Source organism: Theropithecus gelada, chromosome 11 (assembly GCF_003255815.1).
Source record: "Theropithecus gelada isolate Dixy chromosome 11, Tgel_1.0, whole genome shotgun sequence".
Classification (NCBI taxonomy): Eukaryota; Metazoa; Chordata; class Mammalia; order Primates; family Cercopithecidae; genus Theropithecus; species Theropithecus gelada.
Window position 1 is genome coordinate 123560068 of NC_037679.1, and position 23131 is coordinate 123583198.

Below are 23131 nucleotides of genomic sequence, written 5' to 3' on the forward strand. Positions count from 1 at the left end.
AACTTTACCCAAAGAGTCTGGCATAAGATAAAGGTCAACCTGGAAAGAAGGTTCTGTAGATATGCTGCAGGGCTTCCTAACTGCTACCGATCTTCACAACATTTTTTAAATCAAAGATATAAACTAATTATTTCACTAAAACTGTTATCAAGTTTGCCAACTGAAAGAGCTGGAAACGGTAGTCAATACACTGTACCACAGGAAGAAAACTAAAAAGTCCTAGAAAATCAGAAATGTCAGGCTGAGATAAATACAGAATGTCAGGCTGATGTAAATACAGAATGAATCCTTTCATCCAGCTTCTGAAAAACTGCATGCAAAATGGGTGATTTCAGCTGAGTGTAGGAAAGAGCTTTTTGGCTTGAGACTGACCCACAGTCACAATCCATGTGGGCCTGGGGACAGATGGTGGCAATGAAGGACAGGTCGCTTGACTAAGGGGATGGCTTCACTGTATGTTACACATTGACCAAGCTTTGTTAATACTGATTTCATATACTCCGGGTGTTTGAAATGCCAGGATGCTGTTAAATAAAGTTGTGCAACCAAGAAATGAATTCGTTTGCTACTAAAAAAATGTTTTTTAGTTTTGACTAAATAGTTCAAAACTTGAAGATAGGATGTTGAAAGTCAGAGGGGAAGGCAGTCCTGAGTTATGCCCAACAGCTGCTTCATTGTGTTCATGCTCAAATCAATTGCCCAAAGGGGCAGAAGACAGAACTTTTCAATCTTTCAGTTACATTCTTAGATCTCACAGCATTTTACATTCCCATATAGAACAGGAAAGTGCTACAAGATGAACCTTTGTATGTAAGAAAAGATAATGATCCTAGTCATCATTTGTTTTTCTTAACAATTGTTCACAACTTCAAATATGCAAAATGCAATAACTTGATAGCAATTTACCATTGCAGTTCACAAAAGATTAAATTTATCAAATAATCGATTTTAAATAAGTCATCTGACACTTCTTACACATAACTAAGGAAAAAGTATACATTAAACTTCCATCTGCTACAAAATTTGTTAATAGGCTGAATGCAAAGATACTACAGAAGGAACTAAAATAAAGTTCAACATCATTAAACATCTTGATCGTTTTAAAAATGAGCTTAGACGATTAAAACACATAGCCATTCTCATAGAGTCAAATATTCTAATGGTGGCAGAAAGCCCATACACAAATAAATGTGTTTTAGATGGTGATAAATACTATAGGGAAAGTAAGGCAGGACACGGTGGTGGAGAACATCATGGGCAGGGGAAGGTTGCTATTTACAAAGGGTCAGCTCAGAAGACCTCTCTGATATAGTAACATTTGGTCAGAAACCAGCATGTTATACAAAACAAGCAGCCAGTCAGAGACAGGGGGAGGGGCTCATGAAAAGGAAGGGGCTGGGGTGAGGTGAGACAAAGCAACACTGATGCAGCCAGTCCCTGTGTCTGTTTCAACACAAGCCAAGGGCAGCTAAGGACTGCCAGTGTATAGCACAGACCACATCCATGGCCATTTTAGCTCACACAATGTACTAAAGCATGCATTAAAATCATCCAACACAGACAGAGGTTTTTAATCTAAAGCCCACCTATCCTACAGGGAGAAAGACCAAAAAAACTAGGTTTATATTCTCTGTCACTTAAATATTCATAGAATGTCCTAATTTTGCTTCTTGCTGGAGACTCCAAAAATTTTTGATGCAAATTGCTCCCTACAAAACTGACATATAGTAGCAAATCACTTATTACCCTTAAGCCAATTGAATGCTGCTGGGCATGTTGCAGAGATGTTGAGTTTGAGTTTTAAAGATAATCTGGCAATTTTATGGTAGCAGAATCTACTGTCTATCAAGGGCACCATGTGTGTCAACAAAACTGTATCATCAATTTAGAGAGAAGACAACTTATATCTGTTTCTCCATAGCAGGGGTCATGCATCTAAGACTCTGAAAACTGGCATCAAATCATTCAGACACGACTGAAAAGAAGGAGGGGATTAAAACACATCTGTTTTATGCCATAAAAAAGTGTTCTCTTAGGAGCCTGTCTCACGAGTCTCTATAATATTCTAACTGATGTTAAAACAGAATTTGTAGGATTATCAAATGGTTCCATACTGAGCTCAGAGATCTTAGAGCACTAGTAATTCCTCAGAAAAATATTACAAGTAAGTAGTAATAACAACAGCAAATATCACGTATTTTTCTTGATAGATTCTGTACCAAAGTGATAGAGAATATATCAATGGCAAATAATGGACCATCTTTGTCTAAAGGCCACCTACACTACACAGAGAGAAGAAAATTAGGCTTGTAAATTTTGTCCAAAAGAAACTGACATAGAGATTGGTTGTCCAATATGGTTTTACAAATTAAATCATTAGTGCAAAAATCTGTGTAACATTAATTTATACATGTAACAATAACATTGAAAAAAACTACTGTGTGAAACAATTACCTGCTCAGCCAATAACGAAGCTAAGCTTGAATATGCATCTGCAAACTCTGGACCATATTTAATGGAATCCTTCAGTAAGGTGATAGCTTCTTCCTTTTTCTCCTGGGACCTATAGAAAATAACGAAGGGGTGGGGGAGAACATCTTTTAATAACACTTTGTTTCAATCCTCTGATTAGACTCTAAAAATCTCATTTCTTTTAGCAAAGGTTAGCTGATTCACTCTGGATTTTATTGCAAATGAATTAAACTACATCATCTCAAGGTGTTAACAGTTTCTTTCTGTCTCTCTGAATTCTCCATGGAAAGAGATGCAAAGATGTAAATTACGCTTCAGGTTATCCACTTTTTTCTACCTTCTATTTCCTGCTGTGCACTCTTCGAGAGTTATAGTCAATATTTTGCAGGTTTGTTAACGAGAAACTTTGATCTTCAGAGGAACAATTTTGGGGCACATTGTCTGGGTGGCATGAGAGCCAATTTACAATGATGTGAAGATATATGGTCCCTGTAGTACTGGTCACACCACTGCAGGCTGAGCTCCTAAGGGTGGCTTTCCTTCCAGGAACAAACCAGGCCAAACTGCCAACGTTAAACTTTGGTTTTATATCTAAGAGCGAAAAGATTTCATAAATAATTTATGAAATTAGAGACAACTGTGACCACCGGCTGGTAAAGAATAATGAGACATTTCATCATCATATTTTTACTGAAAATTGAGGCTAATTCTGACTTCTTCATTTGGTTCTTCTCCCAGTGATGACACTTCCTTTTAAAGAGGATTCAAGGCCCAAAAGTCATTACCATTTTCTTGGGTAAAAGTTCTCTTTCCTGTTAAATCCAATGAGGAGACATTGGGTCATTATGCTGATATCAACTTCTTTGGGGCCAAAAATGTACAGTATTCGAAGTGACCAGTTTGCTATTAATACAGTTCCACAGACACTGGTCTCTCGTTAAGTGCTAGACATTGTGATTGTGCAATGAAGAAGAGAATCCTTTGCACTATAGCAAGGACATAGCCTAAAGGTCCTCTCCTCTTTAACAGTTACCAATATAGAGTTGTGTGCTTATGTTTTTACTGTGCATTGATTTAGCAATGACTATGTGCCATATACCCTCATATCTTTTCACATAACATTATTAATGTATTTCTCACAACAATCACATATGGTAGGTATTATCGTTCTATTATTTTACTCATTTTTCTAATGAGAAATTTTCAATTCAGGGAAGTCAAGTGACTCATCTATGTTTATATAATCAGTCTGCTGAGTGCTCTTCCATCATACCATATCTGCTGATTCTAACTTCTTAGAAATCCACCCCTAATGACCTTTCTGCTCAAAGTACGATTCATACACCAGTTTCAACAACATCACCTGGGAGCCTGTGAGAAATGCAGAATATCTCAGGCCCCATTCAGACCTACTGAATCTGATCCTACAGTTTCAAAAGATTCCCAGGTGATCTGTATGCACGCTGTGATTTCAGCAGAACTGTCCCATGAGGTATCAAAGGCTGCTGACAGTAGCTCCTGATACAATCCCCTCCATCCCCTATGCCCCACCCCTACAGCTCCAGTTTCTGAGGATGAAGTTACATAGAGGGAAAACTAATCTTCACTCCATAAGTTTGAGTTCTTAAGTGTTAGAAGCAGCTTGTTACATAAGGCAATTTCAACTAGCAGGGAGTTTCCTATCAGACCTTGGGGGAAACAACTGCCATGCTTCCAACACAGACCTTGGATTTAACAATTCAATGAATATTTATCATTATTGATTATATGTCAAGCACTTAGCTGTTTCTCAGGAGTGGCGGTGGTCCATACTATCCTCTCCTTATTAGGGTCTATCTAACTCCTAATGGGCTCTTGTTCTGCAAAGTCCCTTCCTTGAGAACAGGTATAACACCCATGTCCTTAAGTGGACTGTCCTTGGCATGGCTTTCAAGTGGCATGGTTATAATTAATTTGTATTACAGCTCTCTTGGTGCTTTATTATTGATCCACTCATTTCATGGACAAACATTTAAAGAGTACCCATAAGACTCCATGGAAGTCCACTACATACACTCAAGTTTCTATTCTAAATATACCTTCATGTAATTCTTCCACTGGCACATGTTTTTTAAATGAAATGTATTTTTGTATCCCACTAATTTGTCTATTATTTTATGGTTAGCAGAACTCTTCCTCTAAAAATGCATGAATCTTTAATAACATTAATTTGGAAATCCTCTCAAAGTCCAAAGGAAGATACGGACTTTGAAAACTAAGGCTGAAAATTAAGTCCCTTGGGACATAATTTAGCTTAGATATTCTTCAAATCAGCAGAGAAAAAAAAAAAACTCACAATATCATCATAGCAATGATTTAAGGGTTTTCATTTGTCATGGCTCACGTCAGTTAGAATGAAAACTTAGACCTTTTACATATGAACTCAGCAAGACGACCACTCAATACAGTCTATGAACCTAAATGCTTGAGGTTGTCCATGAGCATTCATGTGACACAATGGAAAGATTAGCATCAAAGTTATTCACGAAGAACCCAGATTCTTGATAAAAAATATCATTCTCTAAAAATCCTGTGAGAGACCAACAGACTTTAAAAAAACCCACTTCATCATGTAGTTAATTTAGTATATGAGTATTACAAGATGCAAAGACTCCGGCAGAGAGGACATTTCTTTTTGGCTGTGTACTCCTGGATGATTCTCCTTTTGCCCGGGAGCCGCTGAGTGTTGTTAAGCACCAATGGGTCAGGCTAACAGACATCACATGCCACCTTGAGAGATATTTTTAAATTCTTTTTAAAGAAAGCCCAATAAGTTGATAAGTGGTGATTTGTTTTTGTTTCTAAAAGGGAGAGGAATGAAGACACTATTTCTTCTATAGTCTCTCTTGCTCACCCATTGGTGGGAGCTTATGGAATAGGTGTGGCTTTGACATAATAACTTAGAGAAGATAATTCATCTAAATAAAACCTTCCTTGGTTATATAGTAATGTGATTACTATGTGAGATTGAAACTTCATTTCAAACTGTTTCTGATGTTAGTAGCATCCCTTTTTCATATCTGTATTATAGCACATGTTTCTCTGATAATTATCCCATATTAAAAATCAGTTCTACAATACTATTGCATTATTGCAGGCTTACTCAGCACCTTACTCAGTTTTGCTTGCTAATGCCTTGGTTTACACATCTGCTTTTAGTTCTCTCATTCTTCTCCTTTTATTATGTGCAGACAACTGAAAGAACTTTTTCTAGACCACTGCTTTCAACACATTGCCATATATAAAATTCTTTATTAATGTCCAACTACCTACAGATAGACTCTTAGACTAAAACCCTCTATAATATGGTTCTGACCAGCATTCCAAACATACCCAGGTAACCACTACTCCAGTGAAACTGGGTTGCCTTTGGCATCCATTCTGCAGTAACTAACAATGATCTACTCCATTGACAATCTTCACTGCACCTTAAAAATCACTGGGTATGCTTTAAAAAAGACTTTAGTGCTCTGAGGCTTGGCCTCTTAATAGGATGCCCTCCATATGAATATGACAATCACCCAGATTTGAGAATTATGGATAGAATCCAACCTCAATTTACAGTAGTAGAGACTGAGATTCAGAGAGCTTTCGTGATTTGCTCTGCTCCTAAGCAAAAAGAAGGGACTAGCCCTAGGTCTTTCGTCTCTCACTCTGGTGTTCTTGCCTCACCACTTCACAGATGGGTTTCCCTCCTTCCTATTCAACTCTGGTTCCCAGTGACACCTTCCCTGACTTGCCCAGCTCAAAGCTCCTAAAAACACATAACAAAACTAAGAACATATGTATACATATATATGACCTTTCTAATGTTTCAGCTTTTTTTTTTTTTTTAAATCATCATAGGAAAAATATGGTGGGAAATTGCTACCTAGAAGCCCCGTTCTGACCTCTGTATTTTTCTTCTCCAAGACCCTAGTGAAGTACATGTGGGAAACCCTACTGCTGCCTCTTGGGAGGGGGGTCCAGTTCCATCTAACAGTGAATGTGCCATGCAGACAAGTTTTTTAAGCTGCATGTTTCGCAATAGTTGTTTCCTGAACATTTAGTCTCTGCCAAGGACCATGCTAAGTAATTCACTCTAATTCTCATGAAGCATTATAAATTTGGCATAATTAGCTCCCTTTCAAAGATTTAGACAAAAATACTAACCACCATCACCCCAAATTAATAAAAAACTAAGGTTTAGAGAGCTCAAGTGGTTTGTCCCCATTCACACAGCTTCAATAACACCTGGACTCTAATTTAGAACTTCAAATCTAGACTGTTCCATTGAGGCCACACTTGGCATTTCTGTGTTCACTCACTGAAATGTTATACAATTCCTCTGTGCACTGGGCCTTAAGTTCCTTCATAGGTGGGACCTACATCTTACTAATCTTACTTTTTTTCCCCCTGGTCCAGAGACTAGAAAAGTGACTTGTGCAGAGTAGAAATTCAGTAATTGCTGCATTAGTTTTTTTTTTTTTCCCCAAAAAACCCCATATTTTACTATTTATTTCTAAATCTTTGTAAATCTCCTTAAACAAGTTTTCCAATATTTGAATAAAATTTGACAAAAGGTGACAATATGATTCCCCATGTTTCATTTTTGTTTCCACAGTTCTTTAAGTATTATAGATGTGATCCTAAGGAAGACAGAAGCAGCACAAGCCTAACTTAGAATCATAAGAAAATCAGAAGCACAGCATCCACATGTTGAAAATCTGTTACTTACCAAGCACACTGCTAAGCCGCCTATCCACCTTACCACTACATGGTAGTTAAAAGCACAGACTCAAAAACCAGAAGGACTGGCTTCTGACTCTACATCTACCACTTACTAGCTGTGTTTCCTTAGGCAAATTATCTGACCCCCATGTGTCTCAGGCACATGGTAGGTACTGTCTATGTTTTGGCTTTTATTATTAACTCATTTAATGTTTTAAAAATCACCCATTGAAACCTATCTCCTCTATTCTTTTCTTAATTTTTAAAACCAAGGAGAATGTGGTGTTTTTGATACAGTCTCTCCTAAATAATATTTTTCCACATTTCAAATTATTCATAAAAAGTTTAGGTTACACATAAGAGTAATTTTTCTTTGTGTCTGATACCACAATAGATTTTTATTTGTTTGTCTGTTTTTGTGAGACCGAATCTCGCTCTGTCACCAGGCTGGAGTGCAGTAGCGCAATCTCGGCTCACTGCAATCTTCATCTCCTGGGTTCAAGCGATTCTCCTGCCTCAGCTTCCCAAGTAGCTGGGATTACAGGTGTGTGCCACCACGCCCAGTTAACTTTTGTATTTTTAGTAGAGACAGGGTGTCGCCATGTTGGCCAGGACGGTCTGGATCTCTTGACCTCGTGGTCTGCCTGCCTCGGCCTCCCAAAGTGCTGGGATTACAGGTGTGAGCTACCACGCCCAGCCCCACAACAGATTTTTAATCTAATAATCATCATACCTAAATTCATAGCATTGTATTAAATGTAATTTAGCCATTTAGACTGAATTGACAGGTCAATTTCAAAGGGGAAAAATATTAAAATAACTTTTTTTCTCTGAACTGACCAAGTCCACGGGTCATTTTTCTGAGTTATATTGAAAGGCCTGGGTTAACTATCCCGTAATTGGTGAAAAATAGATAAAATCGAACATCAGCATATATCCTGTCCAATCAGGCATAGACACACTTGATTTTGGAGTCACACGAAAGAAAACTCTGAATCCTTTTAATAACTCATGTGATACTAAAGACACTAAGAGCAACAAGGACTGTCAGAGCTTCTGGTAGGGGGTTCAACTGGCACTGATGGAACTCTTAGGGATCCCTGGATAGGTAAAAAGTGCAGGTAAGCATAAAAAAGCATAAAAGCAGGTAATACCTAAAAATAGGTAAAAAGTGCTACAGAATTCGGCAATATTATTGCCCTGCGACATCAGGAATTTCCTTAGCAGCTAAACAACATCACTAGCTGATGACTGATAATAATGCTCTGTGATCTAAAATATTTTGTCTTTACTTCTCCCTTACATCAACGCTTCTGAAATTCTGGTGCATAAAACTCTCCAGGTGTTTGGTAAAATGCAGAATGCCAGGACTGATAAGATTCAGCAGGTCCGGAGGGGGGGGGCCCAGGAATCATTAAGATTTTAAACCTCTCAGGTGATTCTGCTTAGCATGGACGTTAGCCCACGCTTTAAGAAACTCTGCCCTGGTTTTGCATGCAGGATCTGCCTGATCAATTGAACCTGCATAGGAGGCTAAATAAAATAGGATGCTGAAAGCTAAAAAAAACAGAATAAAGAAGACTTCCCCGGGACAATCTGACCAAAAGAGAAAGGTGGCACTGGCTGGTTAATTTGCCTCATGAAAGATACTCCTGGATAGCAGGAAATGTGGCAGAATGGGGTTAGGCAGAGTAGAACTCTGGGGGAATATTGCAATGAGAAGAGGCAGTTTTCTCTCTCATAGGGGCTCTATTGTGAATATCCTTGACTGCATATCCAAGTCTTAGCTCCTGTGTTATCCATCATAACATAAATACAAATCTTCTAATATTTTGCAGCAAAACTCAGCTCTCTCATGTTTCCCCCAGGAGCTTCCAAAAGGCTAAAAAATTCCTGAGAATGTGTTCCTGGGACCAGTGACATCATCATTGATTTCATAACAGAAACATTAAATTAGATCTTGTTCAGAATGTGCAAATTTTGCCATTAAACACTTGTAGTTTCACAGGGAATTTTCCCTTTGGTTACACAGCATAGGGACTGTTTTTCCTGTGTGTTAAGTAAAAACATTTGCATCATCTCACTTTCATAGCTCCATGTCAGTGACAGATATTTAGCAAAAGCAAACAAGGTTTTGCCACATTTTTCTTTTAGTAATTAAGGACTGGATAAGTTTGTCAATTTAGATAACTTTTTGGATTCTGTCTAAAGTCTCATGACATATTCATTTAAACTGAAAGCAGATGCTTGTTTGAAAAAGTATTGACATTTGGAGAGAATGTAGGAAATGCCAGCAACAGAAATAAATGGATTTGGCGACCCTCTTGGTGGCAGTAAAATTCCCATTAGCCATGGTGTGAACTTGGAACTCTGGGCAGACCTCTTAATTACTATTCCTTTATCGGAGTGTTTGTTGTTGTTGGATTCAAAACTGATGTTCCTCACAAATGAAAAAGATCATTTTTTTTTCTTTTTTGGCATATTGACTTTACCAGCTCTCTAAAACACTGAATTGTGAAAGTCAAATGGTAAATGTCTGACTGAGATGATCTTTACAGAGCACACATTTTCCTGTGGTTCTACTGTCTTTCCTGTACAGAAAGAAAAGCAAATCAGATTATATTCTGTGTAGCTTCCTTTAGATTCAAGTTTACGGAGCACACCTGGGAAATGTAATGGAAATACAGCATCTAGTTTACTAGGGGTTCGCTCTAATTTTTCTGCTTGACTTTTCACAGAAGCCACATGGAACTGTCTAGAGGACACAGATTCATATTATGTGGTTGTAAAGAATTTTTAAAAAATGTTTTTGCCAGGTGCAGTGGCTCACACCGTAATCCTAGCACTTTGGGAGGCCAGCGCGGGTGGATCACCTGAGGTCAGGAGTTTGAGACCAGCCTGGCCAACATGGTGAAACCCCGTCTCTTCTAAAATACAAAAATTAGCTGGGCGTGGTGGTAGGTGCCTGTAATCCCAGCTACTCAGGAGGTTGAATTACTTGAACCCGGGAGGCAGAGGTTGCAGTGAGCTGAGATCGCACCACTGGACTCCAGCCTGGGTGACAGGAGTAAACCTCCGACTCAAAAAAAAAAAAAAAAAAAAATTTCAATTCACAGTCACACTCATTAGATAGGGTGGTGCAAAAGTAGCACCGGCCTAATAGTTAACATTCAGAGAATAGGCCCTGCCACCCCCCATCCTACCCTACTCCCACCTGGAAACTGAGAAATGGCAAGATGGAAAGCTTTGACGCTATCTAGTCACAGGGCAGCAGAAATGGAGATGCAGCTCACACACACACCTCACACTGGGGATGGCACAGAGTAGGTCCTGAGGAAAGGTTAGTTCTGAGTTCCTCTCCTTTGCTCCTTTGGAACGACTCTTGGTGTCTGTCATCCCCTGGATGAGGTCACTGCTCTGCACCCAGGCAGCGCAACACCTGCCCCACTGTGCCTTCCTCTGCAGGAATCTGCATGGCTGGTTCTGTGCATGGAGGTGGGCTGGGATAAACTAGCCCCCAGCCAGCTTCACTTCAAAGTGTATGCAAATACATATGCTAAATCCTTTAAGGGAAAGTGTAAAAACAATGCTTCCAGGTAGGGACCTAAAAGGGAAGGCAGCTGAGAATAACTTAATTTAGTCAGGATTCATTTACCCCATAGCTAAATGGATGCTTTGATGATGCAGTTTAATGCATGTCCTTGGGTTTAGGCTCAGGCTTATGGCTGTCTAAATCTCAGCTCTGCCCTCACCAGCTGAATGATGTGTTACATGCTTCCTTCCTAGGAGCCCCAGTGGCCAAAGAGAAATGTGCTTACTATTAAATAATCTCTACCTCTCTAGGTTCCTGTTAGGGTGGAATAAAAGAACATGAGTGGTGTGCTTAGCAGTGTGTCTGGCACATAGAAGGAGGCAATAAATGCTAGCTCCACTTGCTCCTTTCTCCTCTCCAGCAAGATTCCAAGCTCAAATTTCTACCAGAGGCCTCACACATGGGTTTTTTTCAGCAGAGGCAGGATGCTGTTACAATGTAAGTACTTCCTCTGGAGAGAAAAGGGACTTTCAAGTTCTTCTCTGGTCTTCTTTTGCTTGTACTTCTCAGTTAAGAGACCAGAAACCTGTAGTTGTAGTTAAAACCACAGATTCTTGCAGCTAGATAGTTCTATGAGATCACTTGTTCTCATCCTTTGTTTTAAAGAGATGGGGGCCAGACACAAGGGTTCACGCCTGTAATCCCAGCACTTCGGGAGGCTGAGGCAGATGGATCATTTGAGGTCAGGAATTCAAGACCAGCCTGGCTAACATGGTGAAACTCCGTCTCTACTAAAAATACAAAATTAGCCAAGTATAGTGGCGCATGCCTGTAGTCCCAGCTACTCAGGAGGCTGAGGCAGGAGAATTGCTAAAACCTGAGAGGTGGAGGTTGCAGTGAGCTGAGATCGGCCCACTGCACTGCAGTCTGGGCGACAGAGCAAGATTCTGTCTCTCAAAAAAAAAAAAAAAAAAAAAAGAGAAAGATGGAAACTGAGTCTCAGCAAAGTTTAAATTCCCCTGAGCTGTTCATCTGCAGAGGTAGAAAACGCATTATCTACTTCTGATTCATTATTCATTTTATACCAAGGACCTGAGTTTCAAATTGAAAGTGAGAAATTATGTCCCTGGGCTGATGATAATGAATAATAGTTAAAGCTTATTTCATCTTCACTGGGTGATAGGGCCTATGTTAAGGACTTACATGCATTATTGTATTTAGTACTTATGAAGATGTAGTTACTAGTATTATTTGCACTTTATACACGAGCAGTTGGAGGCACTGCAAGATCAAATCCTTTTCCCAAGGTCACATGTAATTTTGCAGTAGAACTGAGACTCCAACTCACTAAGCTCTCCCAGCTGCTGGTCTTGAGGAGAACACACAGGAGGTGGTAGTGGGGCGGCATGATGCGGCAGAAAGCACTGGCGTCAGTTTCCCGGCCCTGGACTCTCTCCTCACGGGATTCTCGGTCTGTAATCGGAGAGTGATGGGTCTGTCCTAGACAACTGGTGTGGGCAGGCTCATGAGACATGAGAAGTGCTGAGCAGACTGCCATTTAAGTGCCAGTTACTTTTATCCCTCTCACTTGCAAGAGGAGCGTGGCCAGAAAGCTGAGGGTAGAGAGTGCTGCTGTGCTGGCCGGCAGACAAGAGGCACGGCATGAAAACACCAAACTAAGGGAACTAGGCCCTGTTTGAGGAAGGTACAAATGGGAGGGAAGTTGGCAGAATTACTAAGGAGTCACCAAGAAGAGAAGGGGCCTTACATCATGCTTCCTGGGACAGGCCCTGCAGGCCGCAGGCAGGGGTGGAACATGCATATTTCTCTTTCTGTCCTTCCTATTTCTCTTCCTGGCCTACACAGAGCATTTTTAGATTTAAAAGCCTTTTGATCATGTCTAACAGCCTATATGCCAAATTTAATTGTTTGGGTAAAGTTGATCTCCTGCTGGACTTTAGGAAAAAAGTTCAGGCACTTGGTACCCTAAAGTAAGATAAATGTGTGCAGAAAGAAATTTTCAATGAGTATCCACATTTCTCTTACTCTTTTAATTGAATCAGAGTAGTCCCAGCTACTCAGGAGGCTGAGGCAGGAGGACCGCTTCAGCCCAGGAGTTTGGACGTTTGAAGCTGTTGTGTGCTATGATCGCACCTGTGAATATCCACTGTGCTCCAGCCTGGGCAACATAGTGAGACCCTTTCTCTTAAAAAAAAAATTCTCTTTTACCTTGAGTTATTCCAAAAATTACTCCTTTTTCACCTATATCTTGAGTCATCCCAAGTCTTTCAGGAAGCACAGGAGCTCAAGGGGACAAGATAACAAAGGATTCCAGGAAAGATGGTGAGGAAGAATGGGGTGGGAAAATGATTTTCAGGACAGGGGAGACTACTGAAAACTCTTGTACTCGACAAAGCAGTCTGGCCTGTTTTATCCTCTGTTAGAAATATTTATATAAGGAAGGAAAATGGTGACATTCCAACTCCTTCAAGAGAATGTAAACAAAAACCAGGGAATTCCTCAAAGCTTGCTCCCACCCACAGCACTTCCTCGGTGGCTCTGTCTTCAGGCCTCAGCGGTGTTTACTGCAGTCATTACAAAAGGAAAAGGAAAGATTGAGAGAAGACTCCTTGCAAAGTACATGATGGATTTAAAACAATGCAACCTCAACTCATGAGTAATCACAGTATAAATGAGTGGAGCTGTAGTAGGGGAGAGGTACTCACAAAAATAGTTTAACCATTAGCAATCTGTTTACATACAAATAACTCCCAAATCCTGAGTAAGTACATAGACATTCTCATTATTTCCCAGATAACTTAATTTTGGACAGCTACTGACCATAAAATGATAAAAATGTAAATGACACCACATATTAAATGAACTAGGAAGGTTCTCAATGTAAAACCTCAGTCCCAGTCTCTCAAATGTAACCTGGCAGGTTAGTATTTCTCATACATTGACAAATGGCCAACCTGGCTGGGGTCTGGGTTTGGACAGTATGGGGGAGGAGTGAAGAATAAGGAGGAAGTGGCAGGATTATGGAAAGCCCTGAATGCTAAGACATTTGGACTCTACGTGTATACGCAATGGATATGGAAGTGAATTTCTTACCTGTCCCTAAATCTACAGGAAGGGTCGAAGAAGAGCAGAGGTTGGATTTGGAAGAGCAAAATAATGCATTATGATAGAAGCAATGAAATAAACAGCTTCAAAATCAGAAGATCAACAGTGTCATATTCTTCACTGCAGAGAAACTAATGGAGTAAAAGCTGGCAGAGCAGCTGCATGACTAGACAGCTGTGTGAACAGGTGGAAAGAAGCAGAAGCACCAGGCGCTAACCATTCTTCTTGCCAATGTGATCAAAAGCAAAGAGTAAGGGGAACAACTGGAGGGAGTGCCTCAACTGAGAAATGTTCCCTAGGGATCTGGGGCATGCTGAAATTGTGGACTCGGGAGAATTTGAAGACCTAAGAGATATCCTATGTATTAGTAATACATGAGGAGATAAATAGAATCAGGAACACATGTGGATTTTACACTAATGACCACTAATGGCTAACACACAGCACCAAATGTTCACAAGGATATGGAGCAAATGAATCTTTCCCCATTGCTGATGGAGTGAAAAATGGCATAGTTATTTTGGAGAACTGTTTGTCAATTGATATGGTTTGGCTGTGTCCCCACCCAAATCTCATCTTGAATTGCAGCTCCCATAATCCCCACATGTTGTGGGAGGGACCTGGTGGGAAGTAATTGGATCATGGGGGCAGGTTTTCCCCATGTTGTTGCCCTGATAGTGAATAAGTCTCATGGGATCTGATGGTTTTATGAAGTACAGTTCCCCTGCACACACTCTCTTGCCTGCCGCTGTGTAAGACGTGTCTTTACTCCTGCTTCACCTTCCGCCATAATTGTGAGGCCTCCCCAGTCATGTGAAACTGTGAGTCCATTAAACCTCTTTTTCTTCATAAATTACCCAGTCTCAGGTATGTTTTTATTAGCAATATGGGAACAGACTAATACAGTAATTTCTGAAAACAATTAAGAAACACTCACAATTCTACACCTATATTTACATATTACATATAAATAATACAAAAATATGTAATATAAATAATACATTACATATAAATATATAATATAAATAATATTCAAATATATCAATTATATAAAAATTAATATATAATATATAAATATAATATGTTTATTTATATATTATATAAGTAATATATAATATGTATGATATATTTAAGTAAATATATATTAATAAAAGATATAACTTATATATAGTATGTTATTTATATTATATGTTATATATTTATATGTTATTTATATAAATAAATATATATTTACCTAAGAAAAATGAACATACAAAGATTGGGAAATGAATATTCACAACAGCTTTATTTGTAATAACCCAAACCTGTAAATGAACCAAATATCCACCCACAGTAAATGGATAAACAAATTATATAAGATTAATTTTGATAGAATACTACTCAGCAATAAAAGTATTATGTAACAACATGGATAAGACTAAAAAATTGTGCTTAGTGAAAATATCCAGATGCCATAAATACATACAAGTTATCGCTTTAAAATAAAGTTCTAGGCCAAACTAATTTACCGTAAAAAAAAAAAAAAATCAGAACAGTGATTGTCTCAGGGGAGGTGGAAATTTACTGGAAGGAAGTATGAGAGGTCTTTCTGGGGTGGCGGAAATTGTCTGTGTTATTTTGGGAATAATTATAAGAGCACATAAAATTGTCAAAATTCATTGTACTGAACACTGAAGATTTGTGCATTTTAATACATGTTAGTTATGCCTCAATTTTAAAAAAACACATAAACACAGGTATAAACACTAGCCTCGTGAAGGAGGCAAGATATTAATAAGGCTTTCTTCTATGGGAGAGCAAAATAAGCGGAAGTCTGTGCACATGCAGGAAATTTTGAGATAGAAAGAAAGGAAGCTGTAATACTTCACCTTGAATGACCTGAAAATTCTAAGTAAGAGTAAGGGATGAGGTCTTCTGGGTGTGTTTACAGGGCACTGAGGAGGGGAACAGAGAATGCATGCATTAGGGAAACAGGAGATATCATAAAAGACCATAAGGAATGAATTTTCAATACCTCTTACCCCTAATCATGGTTTTGTTTTCCATGTAGGGAACCCATTCAACTCAGATTTGTATTTTTTTTTTCCTTTTATCATTTGATATATTGGATGACAGTCTAGAGTCCTACATTCTCTACAGGAGTGAAAATTGCTTCTTGGGGTGGGGATGGTGGTGGTGAAAACTAATCATAGACATTACAATGGTTTGTGGTCTTTCCAAGCTCAATCCTATGTAACAAATCTTATTCTTGAGTGTTTAATTGGGGAGAAAAATGATAGGAAAAAATATCTAAAAAGGTTCCTTAAAAGAAGTGAGTATAATAATGAAAAAAAAAAAAAAACATTGAGAAATACCGGTCTCGAGGAAGCAAAATACAGGTAGTGAAGTAACTTGGGTTGGCCTGGTCAGGCAGGTAAATGATGGTAAAAGCATGAAAGAGTATCAGTTGATATCACGTGCATTACTGAAATACATCAGATAAATTAGAGATAGGGTTATAAACTATGAACACAAAGATCAGAGAGAAGAGAGGTTCTAACAGTGATCAAGTGCAGGGCCGGCAGGAAAGAGGGAGTGGAGAATAGCACCTGTCACGGAAGCTACGCTGATGCTCAGGTCTTAATAGAAGGCAACTGAGCAGAGAGACAAGCGACGAGGTGGCAGGTCATAATCATGACCCCTCTAAAGTGTCGAAAGAGGGAGTGGGAGAATAGCACCTGTCACGGAAGCTACGCTGATGCTCGGGTCTTAATAGAAGGTAACTGACCAGAGAGACGAGCAAGGAGGTGGCAGGTCATAATCATGACCCCTCTAAAGTGTCAGTGGGAGTGAGAGAGTGGGGAAAAGGGAAGGGAGGACAGAGGTAAGAGGTTAAGCTCAAAGAGGAACATTTCAGAATTCAAGTGCTAGAGAATGACAAAGTCTGCATAATTAAAAAGCCAGCGGCCCGGCCATGTTGGTAAATGCCAAGGTAGAGCATAAATGGGGGACCCTGAAGGGACAGAAGCACAGGAACTTGGTGATGGATCTACTTGCTGAAGAGGACAGCATAGTTTGGTGAGCAATGGAGAGTCACTGCCCTGGTGCTCAAGTCCCTGAGGATGATGGAAGAAGGAACAAGAAATTGTGAAATGGCAGTGATGAGGATGGTGTTATGAGATGCTGTACTGGGCTTTAAAAGAGCAAGGAGAAAGAGCTGGAGAGAAACAAACATGATCTGGACAAAGATGAAGGGGAACAAGTGTAATGGGATTGGGACTAGCGGTAAGTAAAGGTGGAGGGAACAGGTCACTACCACAGGGGTGGAGAGTGGTGAGAAGAATTTCACACTAAGAGGAGGATACAAAAAATGCCCATCTGAAGCTGATATACTAATGTGGTAGTAAGGGTGTCAAAAAGTTTTCTTTATCCATGTGGCTGGCATTGTCTACTCTCTGGGGCTTCAGTTAAAAGGTAGAGAAAAACTTCTGTCTTGAATGTATCAACTTCCTTCTTATGAAATAAAAGGTTGTGTGGCTAGTGCCAAAGGTGTGAGGAAATATATCCCTAGCCCTTAAAGATAATGGTTACCCTGATTTCGGTCTCCTAATATTTTTTAGATATTCAATTTTCTAAAGGATCAGACTAAAGTAAATCAAATATATGCTGTTATCAAATTCATCTTCTATATAGTTCAATTATTGGACATTCCATTACATCTTCCTCTGAGTTTTGATTATAAGATTTATTGTAATACCTACATAACATTCATATTCTATTATGTGAACAAAAGGTAGTTTTGGCAATAAGGGAGGTATGACGTGGTTCTTCAAGAAGTTCTTTTTATATTCCATTTCAGTAATAAATACCAACAGCTATTTTAACCGAGCATTCACAGAAATATTTTTCCTATATCCTGAATTTAAATATTCTATTGTATTCTCTTGAGCCATCAGGGACTTCTGTTCTGTTCATCCATAAAAAGTTCATGCTAATCTTGCCTCTTTTCTTTCTTCTTCTTCTTCTTCTTTTTTTTTTTTTTTGACATTTTAAATTCTAAGCAAAGCCAACAAGAATTAACATAAACTAAGAAAGATGGTGGCATGGAAAGCTGCTTCTTATCAACCTCTCACACTGTAAATGTGCTGCACAGCATCATAACACATTAGCTGCAAAGTCCAGTGAAATGGTCATAAAAGGGGCCAGATATATTTGGATAACACTCAGTGAAGTCTACTGCTATGAATGAGTCTAAAGCCGTCTGTCATACAATTCCAAGAATTCAGATGAGTTGCTATAAGATTGCTTGGATGCTCTGACAGAGTCACATCTTATTTAGAGCTTCTGGCTTGGACAAAGACTCATACTTCTTTCAAAGTCAAGGTTATTAATAAACATCTGTGCTGTCCAATATAGTAGCCACAAATTACATATGGCTATTGAACACTTGCAATATGACTGGCCTGAGATGTGCTGTAAGTGTAAAGCACACATTGCATTCCAAAGATTTCATTTAAAAAAAAAAGAATGCACACCAGCTCAGTAATATTTTCAATTTTTTACATTAAATATTAAAAATTATGTTTTAATATTAATCACATGCTAAAATAATAATTTGAATATATTAGGGTTCAAATAAAGTCTATTATTAAAAATTTCACTTTTTAAAATGTTTTAAAATATGGCTACCTAAAAAAATGTAAATTACATGTATGGCTCTCATTTCTACTGGTCAGTGGTGCTGCAGGCTGTAGCCCAGTTTTCAGGTGGGCCACAAGGAGGCAGTAGACTGTGGTGGTTATGGGCAGAAGGGACAGGGCAGATCTAGGTTCCATTCTGTGTCTCCTATTTCCTCACTAAGGGACTTTGGCATGTTACTTATTTTCTCCAAATCTTAGTTTCCTTATTAATCAAACAGGAATAATGATAGTGCTTCCTCTCAGGGATTACGAAATATAAACTATTCACATCTAAAGAGAACTTGGATTCTCAGAATGAGCATTAAGTTCCAGATTATAAAGAAGGATACAATTTTTAAAAGTTAACTCAATAACTCAAAAGTTAACTCAATGGAGAAATCAATATTGTGTACATCTTAAAGTGAATAAATAGTAAAACATATTAAGTCAAACCAAATTTAAAGTGTTTTTATCCTCTTCTTGCTTTTGACCCATTGCTATGGCTCAGAAATGTATTAAGGTAAGCAGAACTAAAGTTCAGTTATCTAAGTGCTGTTTTCTGGGTCACCTCTCTCTGTTACTTAGCAACATAACCTCGGGGTGATGTAAATCAAATTTGCTGTTTCTTTAAGAGAGATGCAGGGTGGTCCTTTCTCCCAAAAGGCAATTGCATGCCATTAAACAGTTTAATATTATGTAATGTTTGGACTGGAAAGCTATTTGGGCACATGGGTAATGGAAAGTGAACAGGAAAAGGTGTTCAAGGGCAGGGATTCAATCCTGGCTGTGCCATAGCCTGAGCCAAGGTCACAGAAAACCTCTGAACCTTGGTTTCCTCACCAGTAAAATGGGGATGAGGAAGGCAATATATCTCCTAATAGATCGTTTTAAAGATTAACTAACGAATATTAAAAGAACCTTATCTGTAAACTGGAAAGCATTTCAATGTTAGCTCAGTCATATAATCCAGTAGACTGAAATAATGATAAGAGCCACTTGGCTCTATGGTGTAACAGGCAAGAGGAGGTAAACAAGGGTAACTTGTTGGGACCTCTGTTAACTTCTTAGGACCTTATTTTCTCTTCCTTCCTATTCACTGTAAAGACTCATTGGAAGGGCATCATGAAAAAAAAAGGCACTCAGGAAACGGCAAAGTCTTATACAAATGTAAAGTATTGTTGTTGATTTGGATCATCATCAAAAATTGATTTTTACTAAAAAAGAGAGGGGAAAAAAAATCCTATGTTGGTTACCCAATAACTCCTCTTACAGTGAAAAGTAGCCAGTGCCAAATTCCAAAATGCATTTTTAACTCACATGTACTAATTTAAGATGTAGCAGTGATAAGATGTGAATTGAAAAAGGAAAGTTAGAGCATCCATCTTTTGCTCAGGTCTTGGCAAAATGAAACTTATAAGAATATCTGCCATTATTTTCATGTAGAGCCAAATTCAGCACCATATTATGATTGTAACTGTAGAATAGCATTCCTAACAAGAAATGTGATTTGGTAGCCAAGCCTTTTATTTGGCTTCTATGGATAAAATACTCATCTGTATGATTTTTGAATGTAGCGCTATATAATCCAGGTACCCCAAAAGACATTTACAGGATTTTATATAGCCAGTACATTATTTGGGTTCTTAAGGAGGACATATACAGATGCAACAATGACTTATTAAAACACAAGTCCTTAGAACTTCACATAAAGAAATACGTGTTCATAAAAGTAGCAGAGTGAAATAACAAGATAATGATCTGTATCTAGCTATCTACAATAACTAGGTCTAATTTTTGTCACACTGTTTGATTTGCTATTTTTAAAAAGAGCCTCTTAGAACTAAAATATTTTTTCCACCACAGTTGTACACTTGTCTTCATTATCAGTTGTTTTTCTTTTCTTGTTTTTTTTTTTTTTAATACACAATTAGTTTTAATATCACTGTTAGTAGGGATTTGGGCATGGAAAAAGACTGTTGAAAAAAGCAGAGTAGTGTATTAAGGTGGGTCAAAGAAAATTACAAATTGTAGACTTAACGATAATTCAAACCTATATTGTGCTATAAATATACAAAGAAGCAGGCCAGACACAGTGTCTCATGCCTATAATCCTGGTACTTTGGGAGGCTGAGGCAGATGGATTATTTTAGCACAGAAGTTTGAGACCGGTCTGGGTGAAATGGCAAAATCCCATCTCTATAAAACATACAAAAAAATTAGCCAGCCATGTAGGGGCATGCCTATAGTCCCACCTACTTGAGTCTGGGAGGTAGAGGTTGCAGCAAGCCATAATCATACCACTGAACTCTAGCCTGGGTGAATGAGCAAGACTCTGTCTCAAATATATAGATGAAATAAAATATATATATAAAGAAGCACACTGAATGTGTTTTATTTTCTAATCTATATTCTCCTCATTCTTTCAGTGGCTCCTCTTATCCCATATAGGACCAATTTATTAGTCATACAGAAAGGAATCCAATGGAAGACTTATGTTTCAGTATACTAGGATCCAAATGTTGCCAATTTATCAGCTCTAAAATTTATTCAATTTCACACCAATTGATTTTATATTTCACTGCTTCACAATCTGTAAATGGTTTAGGATTCAGTTCCATCATTCCTTTTTTTTTTTTTTTTTTTTTTTTTGAAACAGAATCTCATTCTGTCACCCAGGCAGTACAGTGGCATGATCTCAGCTCACTGTAAACTCTGCCTCTCGGGCCCAAGTGATTCTTGTGCCTCAGCTTCCCAAACAGCAGGGACTATAGGAATGAGTCACCAGACCCAGTACTTGTTTTTTTCTTTTTTCTTTCTTTTTTTTAAAATTATACTTAAGTTCTGGGATACATGTGCAGAATGTGCAGGTTTGTTAAATAGTTATATATATGCCATGGTGGTTTGCTGCACCATCAACCCATCATCTACATTTGTCATTTTTCCTAATGCTATCCCTCCCCTTGCCTCCCATCGCCTGACAGGCCCCAGTGTGTGATATTCCCCTCTCTGTGTCCGTGTGTTCTCATTATTCAACTCCCACTTATGAGTGAGAACATGCAGTGTTTGGTTTTCTGTTCCTGTGTCAGTTTGCTGAGAATGATGGTTTCCAGCTTCATCCATGTCCCTGCAAAGGACATGAACTCATCCTTTTTTATGGCTGTATAGTATTCCATGGTGTATATGTGCCACATTTTCTTTATCCAATCTATCACTGATGGGCGTTAGGGTTGGTTCCAAGTCTTTGCTATTGTGACTAGTGCTGCAATAAACATATGTGTGCATGTGTCTTTACAGAATGATTTATAATCCTTTGGGTATATACCCAGTAATGGGATTGCTGGGTCAAATGGTATTTCTGGTTCTAGATCCTTGAGGAATCACCACACTGTCTTCCACAATGGTTGAACTAACTTACACTCCCACCAACAGTGTAAAAGCATTCTTATTTCTCCACATTCTCTCCAGCATCTGTTGTTTCCTGACTTTTTAATGATCGCCAATCTAACTGGCATGAGATGGTATCTCATTGTGGTTTTGATTTGCATTTCTCTAATGACCAGTGATGATGAGCTTTTTTTCATATTTGTTGACCGCATAAATGTCTTCTTTTGAGAAGTGTCTGTTCATATCCTTTGCCCACTTTTTGATGGGGTTGTTTATTTTTTTCTTGTAAATTTGTTTAAGTTCCTTGTAGATTCTGGATATTAGTCCTTTGTCAGATGGATAGTTTGCAAAAATTTTCTCCCATTCTGTAGGTTGTCTGTTTGCTCTGATGATAATTTCTTTTGCTGTGCAGAAGCTCTTTAGTTGCTTTTGGTGTATTAGTCATGAAGTCTTTGCCAATGCCTAGGTCCTGAGTGTTATTACCTAGGTTTTCTTCTAGGGTTTTTACAGTTTTAGGTCTTACTTCTTACATGTTACATCTTACATTTTTGTATAAGGTGTAAGGAAGGGGTCCAGTTTCAGTTTTCTGCATGTGACCAGTCAGTTTTCCCAACAGCATTTATTAAATAGGGAATCCTTTCCCCATTGCATGTTTTTGTCAGGTTTGTCAAAGATCAGACGGTTGTAGATGTGTGCTGTTATTTCTGAGGCCTTTGTTCTGTTCCATTGGTCTATGTCTGTTTTGGTGCCAGTACCATGCTGTTTGGTTACTGTAGCCTTATAGTATAGTTTGAAGTCAGGTAGCATGATGCTTCCATCTTTGTTCCTTTTGCTTAGGATTGTCTTGGCTATATGGGCTCTTTTTTGGTTCCATATGAAATTTAAAGTAGTTTTTTTTTTCTAATTCTGCAAAGAAAGTCAATGGTAGCTTGATAGGAATAGCACTGAATCTATAAATTACTTTGGGCAGTATGGCCATTTTCACAATATTGATTCTTCCTAACCATGAGCATGGGATGTTCTTCCATTTGTTTGTGCCCTCTCTTATTTCCTTGAGCAGTGGTTTGTAGTTCTCCTTGAAGAGGTCCTTCACATTCCGTGTAAGTTGTATTCCTAGGTATTTTATTCTCTTTGTAGTAATTGTGAATGGGAGTTTACTCATGATTTGGCTGTCTGTTTGTCTATCATTGGAATAAAGAAACAGGAATGC

At 38.5% G+C, this 23131-nt stretch overlaps 1 protein-coding gene across 3 annotated transcripts in view; it reads right to left on the minus strand.

The window, feature by feature from the left end:
* The window catches only part of TMTC1 (transmembrane and tetratricopeptide repeat containing 1), a 286278-nt gene that overhangs the window by 33072 nt on the left and 230075 nt on the right, over positions 1-23131 (minus strand). For all 3 annotated transcript variants that reach the window (XM_025402401.1, XM_025402400.1, XM_025402399.1), the window contains one exon: positions 2455-2563. In XM_025402401.1, coding sequence (XP_025258186.1) covers positions 2455-2563 — 109 coding nt within the window. The remainder of the gene's footprint in view (positions 1-2454; positions 2564-23131) is intronic.